This window comes from Sus scrofa, chromosome 7 (assembly GCF_054392235.1).
Source record: "Sus scrofa isolate SSC_HxYL_T2T_F1_AM1 chromosome 7, Sscrofa_HxYL_maternal_Yorkshire_Landrace_v2.0, whole genome shotgun sequence".
In the NCBI taxonomy this organism is placed as follows: Eukaryota; Metazoa; Chordata; class Mammalia; order Artiodactyla; family Suidae; genus Sus; species Sus scrofa.
The window spans coordinates 62,858,600-62,869,249 of record NC_139389.1 but is presented as its reverse complement, the minus strand read 5'-3'; the positions used below and the strand labels follow the sequence as shown (position 1 = coordinate 62,869,249).

General features: G+C 44.5%; 1 protein-coding gene across 1 annotated transcript; it reads left to right on the top strand.

Moving 5' to 3' along the window:
- Positions 1-4,763: 4,763 nt before the first annotated feature.
- Positions 4,764-7,011, top strand: LOC110261553 (myeloid-associated differentiation marker-like). Its single transcript, XM_084970555.1, is given in 4 exon segments — positions 4,764-4,900; positions 4,981-5,317; positions 6,162-6,742; positions 6,744-7,011. Coding segments are annotated over 4 exon segments (1,239 nt in total). The 3' UTR covers positions 6,928-7,011.
- The last annotated feature ends 3,639 nt before the right edge of the window (positions 7,012-10,650 follow it).

Below are 10,650 nucleotides of genomic sequence, written 5' to 3'. Positions count from 1 at the left end.
CTCTACAGCCACGGTCTAGAGGGAGAAAAGCAGATACACAGAGCAGAGGTGGTCTCAGCCCAAGTCCTGAGGACCGGAAATGCTCAGACAATGGGAGAGAAGGACGGAGAGCAAGACGGAGGAGAGGCTGAGCATCAGAAGGAACATCACCCCAGGGAAGGTTTCCTGACTCAGGTGAATTGTAAGAGATACATTTCTGGAAAAGCTTTACCAGCCTCCACCCAGATTCTTGGGTCTCCATTTCATTTTCCTCCTAACAGCCAGATGTCCACTCCAAAGTGGGCATCTGATTGAGCAACCCCTCCTTAGAGGCGGTAAGGGCAGCCTCACTTACAGCTAAAACCCAGCGTACTTCCCTCATCCACGCCCATCCGTGCTGAGCCTTATCTGCTGCTCCTGCACCATCCCTCTTCCTCCTCATCTCACTTGTCGTGTCCAGGTAAGCTTGTGGTGTCCCGCTCAAGCATGCTGCTTCACAGAGGGCAAAGGCTTAGAAGTGTCACTGTGAAACAATGGGAGATAGAGCCAGTGAAATGCAGGAAGACTTCCTGGAAGAGGTGATATCTTAAAGAAAAAAATGGGAGTTCCCGTCGTGGCGCAGTGGTTAACGAATCCGACTAGGAACCATGAGGTTGCGGGTTCGATCCCTGCCCTTGCTCAGTGGGTTAATGATCCAGCATTGCCGTGAGCTGTGGTGTAGGTTGCAGACGCGGCTCGGATCCCGCGTTGCTGTGGCCCTGGCGTAGGCCGGTGGCTACAGCTCCGATTGGACCCTAGCCTGGGAACCTCCATATGCCGTGGGAGCGGCCCCAAAGAAATAGCAAAAAGACAAAAAAAAAAAAAAAAAAAAAAAAAAAAGAAAGAAAGAAAGAAAAAAATGGAGTTAAGAAGGCAAAGAAAAGAGGAAGGAGTTTTCAGATTAAATGATTGCTAAAGGATCTCAAATCTCAAGGGGCAGAGTTGCTGTGACTTCTGCTTGCATGTGGCAGGGAGGAGGGAGAAGGGAGAATTGGGCCTGGCCAATGGAAGGCCAGTCTTTATGCCCACTTGGGTCAGGAAGGAGGCTTTGGGATGACACCAGGTAAGGAGCTGGAGCTGAGACAATTCCTTAAAGCCAGGACCATGTGGCCTGCAGCCTCAGAGCAAAGGAGAGACCAGGAAAACCACGCCCTTCAGCAAGAGCAAAGGGCAAGGCTGATCTCTGCCTCCATGGGAGTTTTGGATTTATTTTTAAAGTCTCCACCAGAGAAATCAAAGTCCCAGGTCTTCTCTTCTTTTGGGTTTGGGGCAAATGTGCATGACCTCTAAGGCCCTTTCCAGATTCTTGGACAACAACACTGTAGAAATGGATATCATTTCCATAAGATGCTTAGGCAAGCAAAGCTTTTTTTTTTTTTTTTTTTTTAGGGCCAGACCTGCAGCATATGGAAGTTCCCATCCCAGGCTAGGCATGGAATTGGAGCTGCAGCCACCGGCCTACACCACAGCCACAGCAATATGGGATCCAAGCCACGTCTGCGACTTGCACCACACATCAAAGCAATACCAGATCCTTAACCCACTGAGCGAGGGCAGGGATCGAACCCTTATCCTCATGGACACTAGCTGGATTTGTTTCTGCTGCGCCACAATGGGAACTCCTAGCAAAGCTTTTTATTAAAAGAAATCTCTTGTGTACAAGGGAGAAGGTGAGGAGGAAATGCCAGTTCCCCAAGTAGAAGTTGCTTTTCTCACAAAAGGGAGGGTTCATCTCATGATCACTCATAATTCCCAGAAATCATCAAACTTCCTTGATCAGCAGCAGGTGGCTCCACAGGTGCTATGAAGCATAGGGAGTGCTGCTGTGGGAGGGAGAAGGAGAATGCTCTGAAGAAACACCGGAGCAGATAGGGTTAATTTTATAGTTGTGGCTTCTTTTTTTTTTTCTTTTTTTTTTTTTTAATAGCTTCCATCCATTTTTTTTTTTCTTTTGTCTTTTTGTCTTTTGTTGTTGTTGTTGTTGTTGTTGCTATTTCTTGGGCTGCTCCCGAGGCATATGGAGGTTCCCAGGCTAGGAGTTGAATCGGAGCTGCAGCCACCAGCCTACACCAGAGCCACAGCAACGCGGGATCCGAGCCGCGTCTGCAACCTACACCACAGCTCACGGCAACGCCGGATCGTTAACCCACTGAGAAAGGGCAGGGACCGAACCCGCAACCTCATGGTTCCTAGTCGGATTCGTTAACCACTGCGCCACGACGGGAACTCCCAGCTTCCATCCATTTTAAAAAAAATTTTATTGCAGTAGGAGTTCCCATTGTGGCACAGCATAAATTAATCTGACTAGTAACCCTGAGGTTGCGGGTTTGATCCCTGGCTTTGCTCAATGGGTTAAGTAAGGATCCAGCGTTGCCATGAGCTGTGGTGTAGGTCACACATGTGGCTCAGATCCTGTGTGCTGTGGCTGTGGTGTAGCCCAGCAGCTGCAGCTCCTATTCCACCCCTAGCCTGGGAACCTCCATATGCCTTGGGTGTGCCCCTAAAAAGCCAAAAAAAAAAAAAAAAGAAAAAAATTTGTTGGAATATAATTGACTTAGAATGTTGTGTTAGTTTCAGGTGTACAGCAAAGTGAATCAGTTATATCCATTCTTTTTTTCCTATACAGGTTATTACAAACTATTGAGTATATTTTCCTGTGCTACACAAATTTCAAAACCCATCTTATGGTCACCACAGCTATAGCTATACCTTCTTATATTGTGGCAATTAGGTATAGCGCTGGTATAACAGAGATAAAGTTAATATTTTACTTCTGCAGGCCAGGCTGTTGCCTCTGGGGCTCAGGCCCTCAGGGACTTCGTTCTTTAGCTTGCAAGGCCTGTTTGGCACAAGGCTGGTCCCCACTCCTTTCCAAAAAATGGCTGTACTATTGTCTACTTGTCTCAAAACAACTCCAGCCTGGGAAGTTAACAAAACTGGTACCCAACAGGGCCTTTGCAGAAATAATTAGTATATTGACATGGAAATCATCATGGATTGAGGGTGACTGGTGTCTTTACAAAAGACAAGACAGAGAGATTTGCACACACAGAGCTGAGAGAGGATGACCAAGTGAAGGTGGAGACAGAGATGGAGTTGAGCAGCCTCCAGAAGATAAAAGAGGAAAGGAAGGACCTTCCCCTGGAGCATCGACTACACGGCCCTGCTGACACCTTAATTTTAGACTTTGGGGGTCCAGAAAAGTGACAGAATAAATTTCTGTTGCTTTAAGCCTACAAGCTTGTGATAATTTGTTGCAGTAGCTATGAAAGCCAAGATGAATTTCCAGATATAGAAAAAATAAGGCCTTGGAGTTCCCGTCGTGGTGCAGTGGAAATGAATCCAACTAGGAACCATGAGGTTGTGGGTTCAATCCCTGGCCTCGCTCAGTGGGTTAAGGATCTGGCATTGCTGTGAGCTGTGGTATAGACTGGCAGCTATAGCTCCAATTCCACCCCTAGCCTGGGAACCTCCATATGCCTTGGGTGTGGCCCTAAAAGGCAAAATGAAATAAAGCTTTTGTTATAATTAAAAAATTTTTAAAAGATTCCAGAAAAGCTTGCACACCTCCTGCTCTAGAGCACGGTGGTCACGTGGATTCTGGTCGTAATCCTGTGTCCCCCACTGTCTGAGACTCACAGGGGAGGAAGCACTGATCTAGAGAAGGGTGTTCTGTCCAAATGCCTACAGGATGGAGAAAGGAAAGAAAGAAGCAACAGGGATGGAGAGGACTCAGACCACTGGAGAGGACCAGCCGCACCTGGGGGCAGGGGTAGAAAAGCAGGATGCAGTGTGCGTGACACGGGCTCATGTTGATAAAACAAGAAAAACATCGGCAGACATCCTTACACACCTGTGTGCACATATGAAATGAGTGTTGGGGTTTCCTTCCCAAATGGGGGAGAGCACACATTAGGCAAACCTGGGGGGAGGGGTGCAAACCGGTTCCCACTTCCCATGTCATCTTGTCCCCACTGCCTTGCTCTCCCCCAGGGCCTCTCCCTGCTCACCTCTGCACCTGCCCTCCTCTTGGTGGGGCTGTGTCCCCTCAGATGGCAGCTCCTTCTAGTGGTGGCTACAGGAAGGACAGGCCAGACTCCTGTCCCTTCAGGATGCTGTGAAGGAGGCTGGGCCCTGAGGGGTGTCCTGGGTTCTTAGAGCCCCGAGCTTTGGTCGTGGGCTCGCACCCACGGGCCCTGCTGCAATGCTGGGCTGGAGAGCACAGGGCTTAAACCCACAGCTTTGGCACTGTTATGTGGGTGCCCACTTCCTAGTCATGGGATCTTAGGGAGGCACTCGATTCCCTGAACCTGAGTTTCTGTTGTAAAATGGGTTAGCAGTACAATGTACACTCCCTGTCCTGAGAACTTTGGGGCCAGGTATGCTCCAGACTGAATTTTTAGCTTCAGACGGGTAACATGGTACATCTACTCTGTAAGGTAACACCCTACGGGAGTCTGAAAGTACCTTGTAATCTAACACAGCAGCATTTCCACAACTGATCTTTTAAACTTTCACCATAAATTGTCTCATGTCCATTCAGGTCAAATGATCTTACCAAACAAAATTTTTTAAAACTCTTCTTCAATGTTCAGAGCTCTGCAGTTTGGGATAAGGACCATCCTACCCCGAGTCTCCATAGATAATGGCAAAAAGATCAAAGAGGTTTTAAAAAATGTTCACGGTCAGACACACCCTGCTGTGAGGTTTGGGATAAGACCAGTCTTCTGATAAGGCCAAGGGGGATGGTGGGGAGCATCATTCTGGAGCAGCCATGCTGTTACCCAAGTATCTGGGCCAATGGTTCAAACTCCGCAGATCCTGAGCCTCAGCCTCCACAGGTGTCTGACTTCATCCACCTCCAGAGGCAGATCTTTCTCTGGTGGGTCGTTAGTGAAGACTGCGGCCATTCTGCTGACAGTGGCTCACCTGAGCATCACGACCGCATGTGATCCCCCTCAGGCCTGGGCTCTGTGACCTCATGGGCTACTTCCTCCACCTCCTGCAGCTGCTCTCCACCTGCGTGGCCTTCTCCCTGGTGGTCATTGTCGGCGCTTGGAATGAGGACTTAAATAACTCGTCCGTGCTCATCTGGTACTTCTGCTTCACAGTGACCCTCATCATCCTCATAGTCGAGTTATTGGAGTTGGACTCTGATTTCTCCTCCTGGGACAGCTTTCTCATCATCTATGCCAGCTACTTCACTCTCTTCTGCCTCTCAGCTTCCATCACCTACCCCATTGCCGAGGTCCAGCCCCAACAGCCAGGGAGTGCCGAAGGAGAGGATGAGCTACAAACGGCGTGGAAAGAATTGGAGCCAACTCCTCAGCTGCATGCTGCAGATGACCCAATTTATTAAATGAAAAGCATCAGTTTTTATACCATATCACAATCAGGTTTCGTGTAAGATTTGACATTAACATTTGATTTAAAGCCCTTTCTGTTCCCTCCACCTGAGATCAAAAAAAAGGTTAGTTAAAACATGTTCCTTTCAACTTTAGATTTTCCTTCAAGATTACAAACTTAAAGTTTCACACTGTATTTTTCTTAAAAGGTCAACAATAGTAGCTATTCTATTTTATATTAAGAACAAAGCTTTAATAAGTCATAAACTATGATACCTAACATTCTTTAACTACAGGCGTATGTAGTTAACAAAAAGGCATGAAAGCCTTGGGCTCATGACATTGTTGAGACTACGATTTATTTGGCGCCAGCAAGCTAAGCATTTAACCTATTGTGCTGATTTACGTAAGTTCCAAACCACCAATTTCAATAGAAAGGAGTATTATACCCAAAAATTAACAAATGCCCCCACAAGGGATGAAAGTTACAGGTGACACTGTTATTTGATAAAAGATATATCTGTTATAGAAAATAGCAATTTATAGGCCAAACAACATTTTTCCCAGCCCCAAACTTCTTTTTAAGTAAAGGAACTGAAATCATAAGTTTCCCCTGTATACTCTCACAAAATAGGTGCCATAAATTGTTACTCCAAAACAAAGGCTTTTTCCATTACATTGTTTAAATAACTTCACTCTGTTTTGGTTCAAGTGTTTTACGTACCCGGGGCAAATCCTTAACTGTAAGAAAGCTGTGAATCAAAGATAGAAAAAGAAGGATAAACACAGAAAAAATAGATTAACATATTTTTTAGGGGATATCATTTTTATTTTCCTGGAGCCGATGTTTTTCAAGGGATTGCTCTGCAATCCTTCTTCTTTCTTCAGCTTGTCTGTAGCTCTGCTAACCAGACAAGTCTCACACAGTTGCCAACTGTGGCTTTGCTTTCTTTACTGGAGCAGCCTTATGGCTCCCGACACCCCATCATCTACCTTCAGTTCATTCCTGATGGCCCTCCCAGGAACTACGCCATTGCCACCACTGCATTTTCCTGCATCGCTTCTGTGGCTTATGCCATAGAAGTGGTCTGGACCTGTGTCCACGCTGAGGCCGCCTCCTGCTCCTTTCCAGGCCTGCTCAAAAGGCTGGAGATTTTTGTGGCTTGTGTCATCTTCGCCTTCATCAGCAACCCCTCCCTGTACCAGCACCATCTGGCCCTGAGGTGGTGTGTGGCCGTGTACTCCATCTGCTCCATCCTGGTGACCGTGGCCATCCTGGAACACAAGTGTGAATGTGACATAAGGCCGCCCTTCACCTGTTTCATGTTGTGTCAGACAGTGGTCTCCACCCTCTTCTACCTCACTGCTGTGGTCCTCTGGCCTCTGTCAGTTCAACGAGGAGTTTGGAGGTCAGCCCCAGTGGTCCAGCGATGCCACCTGCAGCAGTGGGATCTTCATGTGTGTCTGGGACCAACGACTGGCTGTGGCCATCCTGACAGCCATCAACCTGCTGATTTACGTGGTTGACCTCGTGTACTCCATCGACCTGTTTTGTGTTAGTTAACTGAGGATCAGACCAGGGGCTCCCATTTCCCTCTTCTTACCAAGTCTTATGTCCCACATGCCCTGACGCCCTCTTCCTGGCTCCCTCTCTCCCTTCTCACCTCCTTCCCCACTCATCTCATTCTCTTTTCTGTTCCTTCCTTCTGCTCTGTCTCCCTTCCTATTCTTTTTGGTTGCCCACATCCTGTTTGCCTCTTTTTCTGCCTCATATTTTCTGACTTTTGGCCCTTTTCTGGTCATCCTTAGTTTTCTCATCTCGTGTCCTGACTGCCTCTTGCTCCCATTTGCCTTCTCTTTGTCAATAGGGATGCTGAAATCTCTGATCCAGTTGCCATGGTGTGGTGTAGACCAAAGCTGCAGTTCCAATTCAATCCCTAGGCCAGGAAGTCCTATAGGCAATAGTGCAGCTATAAAAAGAAGAAGAAGAAAAAAAAGAATGTCTTGTTAAAGACAAATACCAAAGTTAGCAAAACTAAACAGTGGGCTTAGTAAAGAGGTAAAAATGTGAATTACATAAAAATACATTAAAACATTGTCTTTTAGGAAAATTAAATTTTTAAATTATGTCTATTTATAGATATACAAACATACATACAAACAGATATACAAACACACGCTTTTTTTTTTTTTTTGTCTTTTCTAGGGCCACACCTGCAGCATATGGAGTTTCCCAGGCTAGGGGTCTAATATGAGCTATAGCCACTGGCCTACACCACAGCTCACAGCAATGGCGGATCCTTAACCCACTGAGCGAGGCCAGGGATTGAACCCACAGCCTCATGGTTCCTAGTTGGATTCGTTAACCACTGCGCCAAGACGGGAACTCCCACACATTCTTTTTTAATATTATTTTTCCATTATGGTTTATCCCAGGATATTGAATTTAAGTGACTGTGCTATAGAGTAGGACCTTGTTGATGTTTATATGTAATAGTTTGCATCTATTCACCCCTAATTCCCAGTCCATCCTTTCCCCACACCCCTTCCTCCTTGGCACCCATTATGTTCTCAATGTCTATGAGTTTGTTTCCCTTTTGTAGTAGGCTTGTTTGTGCCATAGTTTAGATTCCACATATAAGTGACATCATATGGTATTTGTCTTTCTATTTCTGACTTAACCTTGCTTAGTATGATAATCTCTAATTGCATCCATATTGCTTACAAATGGCATTATTTCATTCTTTTTTTATGGCTGAGCAGTATTCCACTGCATATATGTATCACTTCTTTATCCGTTCATCTGCAAATGGACATTTCAGTTGTTTCTATGCCTTGCCTGTTGTAATGTTGCTATGAACATAGGGGTACATGAATTGTTTTGAATTATAGTTTCGTCCAAATGTATGCCCAGGAGTAGGATTGCTGGATCATATGGTAATTCTGTTTTTAGTTCTCGGATGAGCTTCTATATTGCTTTCCATAGTGGCTGCACCAGCTCATATTTCCACCAACAGTGTAGGAGGATTCCCTTTCCTCCACACGCTCTTCAGCATTTGTTATCTGTAGACTTTGTAATGATGGCCATTCTGACCACTGTGAGGGTGGTATCTCATTGTAGTTTTGATTTGCCTGTCTCTAATTATTAGAGCATCTTTTCATAAATTGTTGTCTTTTACAGTATGATAATAAGGGAGTTAACTGTTAAGAACTGTTGCAAACAAAGTAAAAATGTTATTAATGAGACGGTCCTATAAAAATATTTAAACTGTGGAACAGACTCCTGATGATTTGGCAAGATAATTTTGGTCCCAAATTTTTAAACACATCATCTGGACAATCAGATTACTTTATCTTATATCTTCCATATTTTTAAGGACTTTAATACTTCCTTTCTAGTAAAGGAAGTACTATGGTTTTTATTTTTTATGTTATATTATTTTTATTAAATTAGCCATTCTGTGAATATATGTCAGATTAATCTTCCTGAAACTTTATTTTAAAAATCATGTTTTATTTTTTTTAATTTTGAGAAATTACCTTTCTTAAAAATTTCAAACATTTTTAAAGAATAAAATTCAAGCTTCTTCAGGTGAAAACTAAGACAACTTGGTACTGACTCATGTTTCTTGTCTTTTTTTTTTTTTTTTTTTTTTTTTTGTCTTTTTGTTGTTGTTGTTGTTGTTGCTATTTCTTGGGCCGCTCCCGAGGCATATGGAGGTTCCCAGGCTAGGGGTTGAATCGGAGCTGTAGCCACCGGCCTACGCCAGAGCCACAGCAACGCGGGATCCGAGCCGCGTCTGCAACCTACACCACAGCTCACGGCAACGCCGGATCGTTAACCCACCGAGCAAGGGCAGGGACCGAACCCGCAACCTCATGGTTCCTAGTCGGATTCGTTAACCACTGCGCCACAACGGGAACTCCATGTTTCTTGTCTTTTGTTCTCTGTTTTTAGAAACAATAATTGTATATGTTTAAGGGGTGAACTAATATCTTACTGGGGTTATACTTTGCATTTTTCTCACTATTAATGCTTTTGAGCACTTTTTTTGTGTTTACCTACCATTCACATATCTGTATTTGCAAAATATTTCAGCCTATATTTTCAAACTATGCACAACTGATAAATTTTTCCAAAGTACCACAATGACTGATTAGGTGAATTTAGTGCATCTAAATCACTTCTTTCTTGCATTAATTTTCATTTTTGGAATACTGTAACCATTCCCATAGGCCAGAACCCTGGAGCAAGACTTAAATTTGTACAGAGGGTAAAATAAGAAATTAAAAATTTTAAATTACAATTCTATGATATCTAAAGAAGTATAAAAATATTGCATCCTTTATTTTTATATATGATTTTTATTTTTCCATTATAGTTGTTATATTGCATCATTTAAATCAGTAAGCTATATTAAAATATTTAGGAAGATTGGCTTTGTCTTTGTCTTTAAAGAGTTGTGGAATTTCTTTCTGTATTCTAGATACCAAAAATGAAAAACACACTCTTTGTCTTATTTTTTAAAAGTTTACCGAAAAGCTTGTACAGCTGCACTAGGGCCTGGTGGTGACATGGCTCCAAGGCCCCCGGGTCATAATCCTGGGTCCCTCAGTGTCTGAGACTCACAAGGGTAGGGGGAGCACTGACCTAGAGAAGGGCATTTGGTCCAAATGCTCTCCTCCTTTTCTGCCCTTTGTCACCTCCTCCTCTCTCTTCCTTTGCCCAGGTCATTATCTTCCCAGCCATTTGTGCTACTAAAGACAAGTGGGAGTTGTGTCCCCTTGCCAACCTCCTGACACCAGGTGGTGGTGAAGGAAAGTACAGAGTTTAACGGGAGGCGCCAGATAAGGGATCTAGGGCAGTTTTTGCTCTAAAAAAACAAACTCCTAGATGGGTTTCAGGAAAGCCTTTTTTTTTTTTTTTTTTTTTGTCTTTTTTGCCTTTTCTAGAACTGGCATATGGAGGTTCCCAGGCTAGGGGTGGAATCAGAGCTGTAGCCACCGGTCTACGCCAGAGCTGCAGCAACATGGGATCCAAGCCGCGTCTCTAACCTACACCACAGCTCACAGCAACGGCGGATCCTTAACCCACTGAGCGAGGCCAGGGACCGAACCCGAAATCTCATGGTTCCTAGTCGGATTCATTAACCACTGAGCCATGACGGGAACTCCAGGAAAGCTTTTTTAAAGGCAAATTGAAAGAGGATTTGTATGATCAGCTTGATCACAGTTCTCTGACTGGTTGACCTTGAAGTCACAGGGTGGGGAAACAGGGGTTAACAGC